At 40.6% G+C, this 14,361-nt stretch overlaps 1 protein-coding gene across 3 annotated transcripts in view; it reads right to left on the bottom strand.

Moving 5' to 3' along the window:
- Positions 1 to 776: 776 nt before the first annotated feature.
- CARD11 (caspase recruitment domain family member 11) overlaps positions 777 to 14,361 on the bottom strand; it is a 53,910-nt gene continuing 40,325 nt past the window's right edge. For all 3 annotated transcript variants that reach the window (XM_075104857.1, XM_075104854.1, XM_075104855.1), the window contains 12 exons: positions 12,561 to 12,613; positions 11,621 to 11,753; positions 10,879 to 11,080; positions 9,898 to 10,024; positions 8,543 to 8,783; positions 8,034 to 8,130; positions 6,880 to 6,975; positions 5,804 to 5,936; positions 5,070 to 5,249; positions 3,768 to 3,892; positions 2,812 to 2,927; positions 777 to 2,251 (listed from right to left, as the gene is read on the bottom strand). In XM_075104857.1, the coding sequence (XP_074960958.1) occupies positions 2,047 to 2,251; positions 2,812 to 2,927; positions 3,768 to 3,892; positions 5,070 to 5,249; positions 5,804 to 5,936; positions 6,880 to 6,975; positions 8,034 to 8,130; positions 8,543 to 8,783; positions 9,898 to 10,024; positions 10,879 to 11,080; positions 11,621 to 11,753; positions 12,561 to 12,613 (1,708 nt within the window). In that variant the 3' untranslated portion in view covers positions 777 to 2,046. The remainder of the gene's footprint in view (positions 2,252 to 2,811; positions 2,928 to 3,767; positions 3,893 to 5,069; positions 5,250 to 5,803; positions 5,937 to 6,879; positions 6,976 to 8,033; positions 8,131 to 8,542; positions 8,784 to 9,897; positions 10,025 to 10,878; positions 11,081 to 11,620; positions 11,754 to 12,560; positions 12,614 to 14,361) is intronic.

Below are 14,361 nucleotides of genomic sequence, written 5' to 3'. Positions count from 1 at the left end.
ACAAGGTTGCATTATCAGAACATTAGGGATGAATGCAAAATGCTCCAGAAACACTTAGCTCTTCCACTTGATACTTTCTTATTTCTGGTTGAGCTACAGAGGATCTCTGAAGAATCATCCGATTTGTTCTATATATACCCCAAATGGTTGTTCTTCTTTGCCCTGGAGGGAGTTGCAAATTGTGCATGCAGCCTGTACTTTGTAAAGTAGATGGCAAAATAGTAGTATCCCCCTGCCTGCACAGTCCAAACAGATGGCACTGGGCAGGTAAAGAGCGATTCTCTAGAAACGCTGGCTATGAACAGCCTTTCAAACATTAATAATTTGAGAAACAGAGCAGCAGAAAGTTAGATGTAAAGTGACATAAATGACTTCTAGAAGATACCATTAGTTAAAAAATTATGTGCATAAAAGAGAAGAGCGGAAAAGCACAATGCCACAGGCCAACACGAACTGACCCGATCTACCTGAGAGACACCCACAACGTCAGAAGCGTATTGCAAAGACCACCTAGCAGTTATCTAGTGAGAGCAACCAGGCCACGTGTTTTGCTTGGATTCTGTTTGTCCTTTTACTGCCAGCTGCTGCACGCCATCCTGAAGCACCAAGATAGGGGACTCGGGATGAACACAGAAGCAAAGCTAAATTTGTTATTAAATGCATCTTAAGAAGGAGGGATATGGCAAGGAATGAAAGATGTAAGGATAATGGGATGTACAGCTCTGCATCTGTAGGTCAATTTTTATTGCATTTCAGATCAGCAGTTGTGCAAGTCATTATTTTCTGGTCAGTTTTATTGAATCAATTTGGCAGTCTCAATACAGTGTCTAATGCATAGAGGAAAAATTTTAAAAGACTGAAGAGATTTAGGAATCTAAGTCCCACTCATTATCAGTGGAACTTAAACTCTCTGAGGACTTAAGTGCTTTTGAAAATGGGATGTGGTCTTCTAAGTCATGTATACACTTTTGAAAATATTATCCTCCTTGGCCACAGCACAGCGTGATGCTTGCTGTCAATCATGGCAGAGAGGTCAAGGACTGAGTGGCTCACAGCAATTACTGGCTTATGAAAGTCTCATTTTCTTCTTCTCAGAGCAGTCCCTCCTGTTGCAAGCAGGCATGTTGGCAGGTGATGATGTTGTAGAGAAAAACAGATTTCAGTGGAGAAACAGAGAAACCTGTTCTCTGGAGAAGGCACTGTGGTATTTTCCACAAGAATAAAAAAATGTTAAAAATTGAGAGATGTACAAATGATTACAATGCAGAGGCAGGGATAAACTAAATGAAACATTGGAAATCAGATCTGGAAAGATCTGATGTGCCACTGGGACAGTGGAGTCACTTTTCCTGTAAGTGCCAGGACTGCAAAGTAAACCTGCAAAACCATTAAATAAAATGGGTTTAAAAAAGGAGGGGGAAATTGTCATTTTAATTAATGCCAGGAATAATAGCTATTTTCTTCTCTTCTGATTAAAATGGTCATGGAAAAACAGGGCTACAGAGCTGCTATGGCCATCAGCGGTAGTGTTTCTGTTGCTACCAACAAGCCTTCAGCTTCCTCAACTGGGTATGGTCTGAATCTCACCTCCGGGTGTGTGTGTGGCACATCTCAATGCCATATCCTTCACCCAAACCCCATGCTTATTCCTCTTAGATTCCACTTATCTTGTCTCATGAGAAATTTTCAATGAGCCAAACGAGATCCATATTTTCAATATAATAAATTACCCCAAGCTCCCTCTCAAGATCTTTGTCCTTCTCACATGTTAAACAGCTGCTGTCCTTTAAATGATGCTGGTGGGTCAGAAGTTGTGGTGGTGGCTGTGGTCTGACCCACATCCTAGGTCCCCAGCATCTGAGACATCGGCTATTCAACACAGCTCCAGTTCCATTCCATAGATGCATTCTGCCAGCAGGAAATCCCCAGCCAGCAACGGTGAAACAGGAGTGAGCGCTGGGCGCCTGATCAGAGAATTCTGCGAGCCCCTGCTCCACCTGGGTATGTCCTTTTGTCACCAAAGAGCTCCATTTTACTTATTGTTTTTTATAGCTGATCTTCATCTATCCAGATGGTTTTACGCTGCTCTTCTCCGATCCTGTCTTTTATTGTTCGGATAAGATCTTCGATACTGCTCCATGCATCTGCCTCTACAGAGGCATAAAGACATGGCAGTGCTTCCAGTTCTTTCTCCTTCAGACGGCACATACGTAAAAACTCATCTTCAGTCTCTGGCTTCGGCAATAGTTTCCTGTATCAAATAAGCAGACCAAAAATAAATGTCTTACATTTTAAGTTAATCCTGTAGTCCCAGCTGTCCCATCAAGAATTTATTTTCTGCTGACTATATACAAGCAATAAAAGCAGTGGAGAATACAGCTACTCCAGGTCTATCCTCCCCTTACCTCCATGCTGCCCCCAAGGAAAAATATTTGCTATGGGGAAACAATTTGCGAGGACTGAATGCAGGTAGAGTGCAAGTGTTTACGGCCTTTCCTCTTCCAGCTAGCATTACCTTAAAAAATGCTGTGGAAGTGCCGAGCATGGAGAAAACCACATATTCTTCAGTCTCATCCTCCCACAATGCTCACTGCTATCAGTGACAGTGAAAGAGTGCTAGATTTAGGGAATTCCTACTTCTTCTGGTTGTAAGATTTCAGGGAGGAGTCACGGGAGGAAACAGTGCACACAGAAGGACCAGATGAAGAGAGAAGAGGTTCTTTATTTCTCTCAGTGAGAGCATTGTTGGGTTTAAGAATTATTCACTGAATAAGACAGAATATCAAATATGCAAAGGGTTTGATATGTTACCTGAATCTCTTGATGTTTTTCTCTGAGACTCTGATAAAGAGAACAATAGGATATATCTTGGCTTTGATTAAATCCTTTGTGCAGCTTATTCCAGCTTCCAGGAGACAATGCTTGTTCTAAAAACAAAGTCATAACAGTGTCACAAAGGACCATTCACTGCTGTGGAATCTTGAGAAAAAGGTATCCATACCTTATGGGGTCAGCTGAAAAGCTCTCCATTTACCATTGTGCTAATTTAAAACCTTTTAATCAAATCTACATTTGAAGTCCAAACTCCTCCTACTGGTTTACAACTAGTCAGTCAAATAACAGCTGAGCTTAGTAGCTTTCTGAAAAGTTTTAAAATAGAAATGGATTGATCTAAAGATGAAGAGTATGATAAAATACCAGTTTTACATACACACACAAACACACATACTTGCTCTTTCTTCAGAGAACACCTACTCCAACTACTTGTGAGAGAAAAAAACATCACTTTAATTCCCCTTTATTCCATGCTGTGCATCAAATCTCCTCTACTTGATATAAGATCTCTGTCTTTGACATTGTTATCTTTGTACTGTACGGCCCTGTGTCTGTGTTTCAGGCTATCCTTTCTTTCGTCTAGGTCCTTGTATCTCTTACGCTCTCGCACATTCATATATGCTTATAATATGAAAAGGAACTGAATAAGGGATGGAGCATAGAAAATGAGAGGATAATTTGCTGCATCAATGTGGGTCATCACAGGGAATGAGCGAGACTATAAAAGAGTATGGCTGAGGATGAAGAAGAAAAGGAAAAGCAAGAGCACAAATAAAAGCCATTGGGGAGAATAAATATAAATCTGAGACTGAAGGTGGGAAAGACAGAGAACATGCAACTGTAAATTGGTCAGTCTCTTATTCAAGAAGAAATATATATTGCAGACAGATTCACAGACAGCCTATCGAAGGGATACAAAGTACTCTAAGCACCTTGGCAGTGACAGCCTCAATATTGGCAGGTACAATACATTCATATGTGTTCAGATTCTTTTCTCTGCTGAAGATGATAGTCTCCGTTCTCTGCTTCCTTAAGAACTCTTCCTTTGTTACAATATCTGGAAAGAGATGTGGATGAGGGCAAAATCAAGATTACAACAACAGAACACCTAGAAAACTATCCGATAGCACTTCACATAGGATGTAAGGATGGTTCAGGGAAAGAAGACGAGCAATGAATTGTCTTAACAGCTGCCTCATTTCTTCCATTGAATTCAATTAAAGCTTAATCTGATCACAGCTGAGCATCTCAGCTATATCCTGCACCAATGAGTCCTTGGGCAATTACTACAACACTATGAAGGCATTAAATTAAAACAGTAAATACAATTTCAGCACCTAATGTTATATAGTAACATTTCAGAGCTGGAGGATGCTGAGAAGTGCTAAAAAAAAGAAGGTCTCTTCAGTATAGGCTCCTAAAACAAGGATTTAGTGTTCCAACATTTGTGTTTAAAGTTTCAAAAAATTTGGCTTAGGTTGCAATGTGTGATACTGGCCCCCTTGTGAATTACAGCTCTACATCAAAGCTTTTGTTTTATGTTGCAAGACAGGGAATATTTATTATAATACTTAACTTTTCAGTTTCTCTGTCTGGATAACTGTAAGACTGTGTGCTATGTGGTGGGTATTCAATATTAGTGTAAAAATGAAACGTCAGCTATGTTTAATGCTGTGTTGTATACAATCCTGCCCTACAGCAATCATGGTACTGCATATTGCTTTAATAGTAAATACTTAGCATGGAAGAAAATCAGTCTTTCAAGCAGATCAAATGCACTATCTTCACAGCCTTGGACAAGATAGAAACCTAAAGTCGCTCTAGGGAAGATATTCCTCATAATAGCAAATACTAGAAACAAATTAATCAAAATTTCACATTGCCTAGATATGCAGTATGCAAACAGTATGCAAACAGTAAGAGCACTCACAGCATTTCAGTCTCTGAGGGGCATCCTAGCAACCACACAGCACATACATGGATAATATTCGTAGACACAGAATCTCATAATCATGTGCACTGGCTGCCTCAAAAACATTCAAATATCTTAGATATTCTCAAAAAGCAGGATTTATAGCTACACATATCTGTTGTGACTTGAAGTACTTTGAGCAACTATCACATGTGCATGCCCCTACATGTCGTGCATATATATATATATATACACACATATATAAATGTTCATATTTCCAACACTGAGGGCTAACAGTCATGGTCCTCTTTTATTCCATTACCTGGCTTGCATATGTTGAATTCCAGGGCACCTCCAGAGTTGAGAAGCTTCTGTACCAAGGCCTTGGCAAGCATGGTAGGGGTGAAAAGTACAGGGCGCCTGCGCTCACAGTGGATAGGTCTCACCAAGCTATAAGGGATCAGACTCAGCCTCTTATTGATTTCACTTTCGGAATCCAAATCTGAGTAAAGAACAACACATTTATCCTCCGATTTCCTCTCCATCAGTATTTGGAGAAAAAGAAGGAGAAACACATGAACCAGAAATTACATGCTTAGACATACTGGTCCTCCTTCCTCTTTTGCCAGGGTTGTCTTTACTATATATTCAGTAGTGTGATGTCCAACCTAATACTAAAAAATTCAAGTGCCTTTTGCTTTCATGAGATTATTTTATAGTTTAACAGGACGCTTACTTGGGCAATCGATCTGCTTATTAGCTTGACTTACTTTGAGTTAAATGTTTTTGGACAAAGAGCAAGGAAGGGCCTAGGAAGAACTGCCAACCAAACAGGAAGTTTCAGTCTCCTAAGCTTGCTCATGATGGCTCAGTGCTCCAAGAACTTTTAGCAAAATCAGTGTTTTGGTCACAAATGCTGTCAAATTTTTGCACAGAGTGGACCATAGATGCAAGTAATAGGAAAGACCTATGACATTTCTTCACAGCCATGCTGTTATGTAGACAGTCTTTATATCAGTGCCACGTGCATAAAAACTATTAGTCTTATATCCATACCTTCCAGTTTATCAGGCAGTGGCTTCTTTGCTTCCGATGAGGTCCGTGCCAGATCAGAGGGCCAGCCAGTGACAATACGGACTCGCTCATTGCTATTCATACGCTTATATTTGTTTTCAGACCTACTGACAAACTGAAAAGGTGAACAAAGAGATTTGACCCGTATTTCTTACATTCTTTATTCTCCCATGTATTCATCAGCCCACACGTTATCGATGAGATCTGAATTACCTATGTCTATCAAAGGCAAGACTCCATGGATCTGCTAACTGCATTCTAAGGCTCTTTAAATATCATAGATCTGATTCAGAGCCTTTGTTAATCCCCTTTGGGATTTCTTATTTTGTTCTCTGCTCTTAAGCGGCACAATCTTTTTCTTTGCAGAGCTCTCTGCTATCACCAGTACAAGCACAGATGTGTCCACAGCAGAGTAACATACCCACTCTGACTATTGCACAAATGTATCACAGGTTATACCCAAAACTCGGCATCTTCTTTGCTGTACCAAAGAGTCTTAAAACCTCCCAAATGGCACATTTTTAAATGAAGAAATAGGCTTTATGCTTTCATTACCCATCCTCCCAACTATATCCAAATATTAATTCCTCCTCCTGTATATTAGCTAACCTTCACAACCATCTTCCTTCACAAGACTTCTTTGTCCTTCACACACATAGTCTCTGTCGTGCTCAGAGTCACTGTCCTACAATTAAAGGACTATTTTCTGATGGAACCTCATCTCACAGAGACTTGGGGATTTGGTCTAGTCCAATGGATTTGTCCTTATGGTTCAAGCAAAAACATTTTAGCCTCTGATGGCAGATATGTTGATTCATCAAGCTACATTAGTAATGGAAGGCATGCACTTAAAAATAAACACCCCACGTCACAAGAGCAGTTAGAAAACACAACTTATTCATCTTTTTCATATATTAAAACTCTTTTTGATAAGAAGAAATCCCGATACAACCTCTATACCTGAGGTGGGGTTTCTGGGGAGGGTAGGACAGCCTGAGAATATCTGCTGTTCAGATCCACTATTTCAGACATTGCATTGAGAATTTGGACCTTATTACCTGTAATATTTGGCCCAAAAGAAAGCTTGCTCTGGATAGGCGAGGGCTGGCTTTTGGGTCATTCTGTGGGGCAGGCTCCTCTGGCTGCAGTGTATTCTAGTAAAAAATAACACAAAACATTTTTCTTCCTCTCTCTCTTTTTGTTTCCTTTTAAAATCACAGCATTCAAAAAACAGAACAAGCAAAAGCAGATGTTTTTTCTTTCCAATAAAAGGGATAGTGATTGATTCATATCTATCCCACATACAATGTCCTAAGCAAACTGTAGACATAGCATGGCCTACACTGAGAAACACTGCTTCTGTTATTGCTCTTCCACATTCCTTTCTTTACAGGAGACTGCTCTCCATAGCTTATGAAAGAGGTAATATCTGCACCAAGAAATAGCATGCAAAGCTTTTGCTTTCACTAGCATCTCTGCCAGTGATCTCTGTCCCTTTGATCAGAGGGGGCTGGAGTACAGAAGGAATTGCATGACACTTAACCTTGACTGAAATCACATACAAGCAGTGGCTACAGTGTCTCTGCAAATGTTAGAAGCATAAATGTCTCCCAAGCTCTAAAAATAATTTATGGTAACTAATACACCAGCAAGTTAGTTTTAATTATCTTAAGATGTTATTCTTGGGTCTAAGGAAAGAACAATCAGATTACTTTCACTGAGGGAAAAGGAGAAATTGGCGGGGCTGTTGTGTGTGAAGACCTGATAATCCCACTTCTCTCCATAGCGTGTAGGTTGGAAGAGATAGGTCTTTCTAATATGGGACAATGGCAGCTCTGTGGATTAGATGCTTGTTCACAGTAGGAAAGAAATAATTCTGATTATTAACTCCAAGGACACAGCTTCTTCCTTATGTGGATATCAAGATGCATTACAGCCTTACAGGCAGAGAAGAATGAAAAGGATTAACTAAGACACAGAACAGATATTAGAGTTTTAAAGTGTACTCCCTCATAGCTGAAAGGGTTAATAGTGCACCGGAGCTAGGTCCATTGCCAGGGACAGTGTTATTTAGAGCAAACATAAGGTGCCCATTGCCTGGGACAATCAAAACCTACACAGAGTGTACACAGGTCTTTCTGTAAAATTAACATAATGAACAAGTAGCAGTGGAGTCAGAGGTGTTGAAAAGACCTTGTTTGTAGATACTTACCCGGAGTGCCCGAAGGGTATTATATGAGCTTTCTGTCTCATCTCTGCTTCCTCTGTGCATCAGCCGCTGCAGCTTCACCAAAAGAAGTTGCTGGGCTCTGAAAGAAAGGATGGAATGACATATATCAAGATACCTTTGAAACCTCTCAGAAGAAGGCTGGACTCAATGGCTCTGTGCCTACAGAAAAGATTAAATAGAAATAGCAGTGAGGACTGACTGAACCACACAGTAAATGCAGGAACAAAATAATGAGCAGGACTGCAGTGCAGTTAAGGATTAAAGAATCTCCATGGCATATTTTTCTATGCTACTTTTTGAGAAACCCACGTTATTCTTTCAGGTAACATCTGGAGTCTCCTTTCTAAAGCTTTATAGTTCATATTACAGTTTAACATCACCAGGCCTTATCGCAAAAATTAAGGCATATACCTCTTTCCTTACAGCAGTTATTAATTCCCTTATTTACAGAACCACTGCTCTCAGTTGTGGTCACTCAGCTTTACTCTTACCTGCTGTAGCTGGGAATGGTCCCCGTTTCCAGATCCTTGTCCGTGAAAGGATCGACTCTGGCACACAGCCACTCACACCTCCCCTGGTACATGGTGTCCAGAATATGAACAATCTCATCACATTTCACTGACAGGGAACAGCAGTCCAGCTGGCTGGAGATGTTCAGATTCAAGCGGATATGAAACGAGTCCCCTGATGTGATAAACCCTTCATCCAGTTCTGACACTAGTTTCCGATAACCTGCAGCAACGAAGGACGGGGTGAAGCGTGATCAGCTACCGGTCAGACCTCAGTATTGCTGCATTCCTGGGCATCCTCTGGGAGAAGCAAACAGCACAAACATCTGAGGCTCCTCCGAGAGAGGGTTTGTACTTCTAGAGTGCTAGTTACACTAGCTACAACGAGGTCACAGGCCTGCACCTTAAAGACACCAATGGGGCATTGATTCAGAAACAGCTTAAGCTGTTCGTATGAGAATCTGTGAGAATATTCTCACAATGACACTTTTCGGTAACTCCATTTTCAGTACTACACACGTGATCTGTGAAACAGAGAACTTCTCAGCAAAGATGCAGACACGGCTATGGCTCTATCCTGTAAGTACAGCCTGAGTTCTGCCATCAATTTTACTAACAAGCTATTCCCTTTATTATTAGCTCTAATTGGCACTCCCACAATCTATAACATGCTTTATCCGCAGTTAAGTGGTGCTCAAAAAAATTGCAATAGTTTTTCCTACCTTTGAAAACATCAAAGAAAATCAAAGACAGCACTTCCTGTGTGATGTATGCAGCTGAAATTCTCTAACCAGCATTAAAAAAAAAAAACCTGCAAATTTATACACACCAGTAAAAAATGGATTTTGGAATGTAATTTTTGATCCATAACCTGAAATTATCATTACAGGCCATGAACACTAAAATCAAATTCTGTTCACCACACATGAACTCCAGCTGTTAAAGATAAGATAAAGCCACAAAGGTAATAAACAGACCAACTCCATCAGGTAAATGGTAAATCGACTTCAGCTGGATGAAGATGATTTAGCTCACCACATTTGATTACAGAAAACTGTACATAAAAATAAGCTTGCAAGTGTTTTCTGAGTCATGTCGTTATTGGCCCACCATGTAAATTCTTCAGAGTGTTGTAGTCACAAGCATATGGGTTTTTTTTTTCTCAGTCACAAAGCCAAAAGCCGGAGCAGTTACACGGAGTATCTATAATTAACACCAGTGGACATGCTTCAGATTTATACCAATACAAAGGATATTCTGGTCCTGTCATTCTCATCCACACCAGTTAGTATAATAGACCTGAGACTATTTTAGATGAGAAACACTTTTGGTCTTACCTTCATGATTTGATTTATACTGGAGTGTTACTGGACCACTGCACCTCTGAATGGTCCAGTGAACTTCTTCTTTTGTGCAAGTATCCAAGGGAACACTCTTATTTTCCCCTTTGATGCAGCCCTCCAACTAGATATGAAATAAATATTAGTCTCCAGTGCAGGTTCAATCTCCAAGTCAATTATACCATTTTTTTAAAAGCGGCATAAACTTTTTCTGATTAAACAATGCAGATACTTTGATATCAGGATGCAGGTTCCATTCTAGTTATTTAGGTTCTTTTCTCTCAAATTAGGAATGCTAGCAGTCAACAGAACTGTAGCTCTTTGACAACCCCAGGCTTCCCAGTAGTAAGTAGTACAGGAACATCAGTTGTAGGTTTTTCTCCCCTTGGAGTAATTTTAACAGGAAAATGGTTTGGGAACTTTGGTAATGGAGGGAAAACTAAGCAAAGTGCAACTTAGCAGAAGCACCGTTAGACTCCTGATTATGCAATGCTGGGGACAGCTATGCAGGTGTGCAGTCCTTCTTTCCATTCATATTGCAGCTGTATCCATTTCTGTTATAACATGTCCAGACCCAAGACAGGCCTGTCTAAAGAACGGTTTAGGAGTCATCATGCTAAGCTAAGTAGCGTGAACTTCCTTTCAGGCAGGAAAGTACTGGGAAGTTGACAGCAAATCCCATTCCAGCCTTTTCAAAGGGGCGGCACTATACAATACAGCGTTAAAGAAAGCATTGGTTGGTCTAATCTCTTCCAATCAGAGCTACTGTAAAGTGCAGAAGCGTGTGCATGTGTTGGATGACCGTAAATACTGTTCTCCCATATCTTCATAGTCAATAGCAGATTTTCTTCTGCATGAGTCATGTGCTTTCTCATTAAAACAAGATGAAAGAAGGAACAAAGGCAAGTATTAAGGCGAGTGTGCATGCATGTAGGTGGACAGATATCCAATACTATTTGTTGATTATTCTATGCTCACCAGGAGGATTTGGTGTCCCTCCCGAAGGCCTGCTTTCTCCGCAAGTGATCCCGTCTTGACAGAGCTAATAAAGCTCCCTTTATCATTACCCCCAATCAGAGTGATTTCTGAATTGAGACTGTCTCCATTCAGTGTTACGCGCTGGATAGTATGGCAGGAGTTTCTAATGCGACCAACAGATGTGACAGAGGGACGAAAAGGCCTGTGTTCATGAAAGAAAGTAACAGTTAGTTATCTCAGCTTTTAGCTACCACTCCAGAGTTAAATGCATGCATGACAAATGAGAGACATGTAAATAAACTTTTAGTGTTATCAAGCAGTAGGAATCCTCATCACTGCGTAAGTTCCGGAGAAGAGCATCTGGATAGCTTCAAGTACTCTGACATGACCAAAGAACTCAGATGTATAATAGTAGCTCACCTAGCAGCCTGTGGCAGCAAGGTAATAAGATCACAAGGATAAATTTAAACCTCTAGAATATTTTGTCTGCCTTGAAGTTTTTGAAATTTTAGGATGACCTTCATTGGTCTACAGGCTCCAAAACAACATGTTATACTGCTGCTGATGGAATGAAGTAAAGACTTAGCACAGTATGACGAGATATTTGTGTCAAATAACAACTTGTAACATCATATTCCTGCCACTGTATCTTCAGCAACTAATAGATAAATGGGGGATCTCTACTATAGTATCCTTTCCCCTCAGTCTCTGTCCAAGGTAGGTAAACTGGCATCTCAAATACCTTTCCAGAGAGAACTTTCTAAATATGGAGTTGACATGCTCAAGTTCATAGGCATCCACGCCTTCCGACTGATGAGAAGAAGAGGAAGAGTGCACCGAAGGAGCTCCATGTGACTGCCTGTCATGACTGTCATCTGAAAAGAGTAACAAGAATGAAAATGAGTCCTAGATAGAGTGACAAAGACGGAAAAGGAGAAAATGGATGTTTGATTAATCCCAGCCAAAGCTGAAGGAGGAAATTCCTGATGCAGAGGCATAATTCATGTCCACAAGCCATGGCAAGGAATGCCAGTCTTGCTTACCAGACCTACCTGATCACTCTCACAGAACAGCAAGATAGAAAGGACCTCTGAAGACTGCCTAGTCAAGCCCCCTGCTCAAAGCAGGGTCAGCTAAAGGATATTGCAGAGGGCTTGTCCAGTTGGGTTTTGAATATCTCCAAGGATATAGACTAGTCAACCTCTCGGGCAACCCTGTTCCAGTGTTTGACCACCCTCACAGTAAAAAAACTTTTTTTATTCTTCCCTGTTTAAAAGGAATTGCTGCTGTAGTTAGTGCCCATTGCCTCTTTTCCTTTCATTGGGTAGCACTGAGAAGAGTCTGGCTCTGTCTTCTTTACTCCTTCCCCTCTCAGTTTGATGCTTTCCTCATTTCAAGGCTGGAGGTCTTCTTATAAACCTGCAAACCTCAGCCAAGCATATTCCATATATTCATTCAGTCTAATCCTTCTCCTGCTTAGTTCTTCAGGAATAGCTGCTTTCTTATTCTCACCCTTATTTGCCCCTTTGTTTTCTTGTTATGATGAACTGTTTGATTTTTACTTAGACTCTGTGTCCCATCTTATTTAGACCACGAGTTGATTATTTGACAGTATCTGTAGCTGGTGAGCTAATCACACAGATCTCATAGTTAAACTATATACACGATATCCTCTTGCTTACCATCTAGCTCCAAAGCATCGTATCCAAAGCTGTCATTGTCCTCTTCAACCAGGCTGGAATTAAAAACAAAGCATGAGATAATGGAAAAGAGAGAGGGAAAGCTGCTCACTTTCCATCTTTCAGCAGGTTTCATTAAGTTCTGAAGGAGGAACTTTCTCTGTGAAAAAGAAAGATGTTGGAGGTGTTGCATCAGGCAATGGTGCAGCTGCAAAAAAAAATAAGCAAGTATCACACTTGTGGGCCCAGGGGAGAAGTAGGAAGATGGCAGGAAGAGAGTATGTGTCAGCCAACATGGGAAGCATCTGAAATGGCAAGAAGATTCAGAAGGAAGAATTGCTAACAGCAGTGAGGGAATGAAGATATTGCTGAAAACAAAGGGAAGCTGCTGACTGATGGTCTTGTATGTGTGACTTACACCACACCTGCTTCAGCACTGAGATAAATGGTTGCATAATACCTGCTGTATATATGCTGCAGCATGGGGTTTTTTCCACAATAGATCAAAAATGTCAGAAGCTCACTGATGGACAGAGTGAATGCAAGGGAAGTGACTGAGGTGCAGCAGTGAAGGAGTAATTTACCTGCTTGATTTTAAATCCTTGAGGCATTTTATAACAGCTTAATGGTACCTCACATGGTTACCCAGATACCTACAGTAACAGAATGGCAAGGGGTACCCAGGTTTGCACAGAAACTCTTATGCCACAGCTCTGGTCTCAGTCCAGCTCCCACCAACACAAGTTTTCCTGTTAAGGGTGACTGGATTGGCTGGCCTTAAACACAAACAGTTAAAATTCACCAAAATTTTGCTCTTATATTGCTCTTGAGGATGTACAGCCAAGTGAGTGACCTGTCTGCTTCCCTAGAAGGACTTCATTAAAGCACGTCCTTTGGTTGCAAAGCTGTTTAAATAACAGCTTGTTGTTTTTCCCATTCAGAAGGATTTGTAGGTCTCCTGCAGAGCTGATATTCTGCATATTTGGCTTCAGGTGAAGGGTGAATTTTTGCAGCCAGTCTGGGGAGAATCAGCTATTTTTACACCATGCAGAAGCAGGGAAATAATACACCTTTTCCTACATATTAAATTATGATCTCACTTTTTTTTCACACAAATAAAGATCAGACGAACTGTGAAAGCTGCAACTTGGCATGCAAATAGCAATTATTTTGGATTACGTTCACAAACAAGTGAAAAAAAGCTTAGCAGGCTAATTATAAACTATAGTGAACTTCGGGGCATGCTCTTGAGTTACTTGACTTTAGTGATTATTAGCTCAAAAAAGAAAGGCCATGTTCAGACCTTGCTCCTGGGTACCTTTTCCTTCCACATGCCAGTGGGAAAGAGTATCTAATGCGAGGAGAATTTTCAGTTTTCAGTACAACTCAGTCTTCCAGTGCCGTAGCATATGGAACAGGGTATAGTCAGAGCTATAGTGAAATAAGTCCACAAGATGAGTAATCTTTACTGCATTCTGTAAAATACTGCAAATATTTAAATGTTCAGGCATGCCAAAGGCTTTTCAAGTTAAGCATCTGACACATGAAACATTCAAATCATTAACAAAACAAGCCTTTTTCTCCACCTTGAATCAATGCAACACACTTTAAAAAGGGGCTTGGAAGACAATACAGGAGAACCTAAGGAAGACTAGAGTAAACTCTGCCTAAATCCTCAGCAGCCTAGAAAATTGTGTGGGAGAACTAGCTGAGGATGCCCACAGTGGAAAGCTTTCTTGCAAAGCTTTACACAGAGGAAGACAGGCAAAAACGGCAGTCTGCCAGAGACGAGTTTGTTTTGAAA

The sequence above is a fragment of the Phalacrocorax aristotelis genome, chromosome 10 (genome assembly GCF_949628215.1).
Source record: "Phalacrocorax aristotelis chromosome 10, bGulAri2.1, whole genome shotgun sequence".
Classification (NCBI taxonomy): domain Eukaryota; kingdom Metazoa; phylum Chordata; class Aves; order Suliformes; family Phalacrocoracidae; genus Phalacrocorax; species Phalacrocorax aristotelis.
The sequence above is the reverse complement of the archived record's forward strand: the minus strand, read 5'-3'. Positions and strand labels throughout refer to the sequence as shown.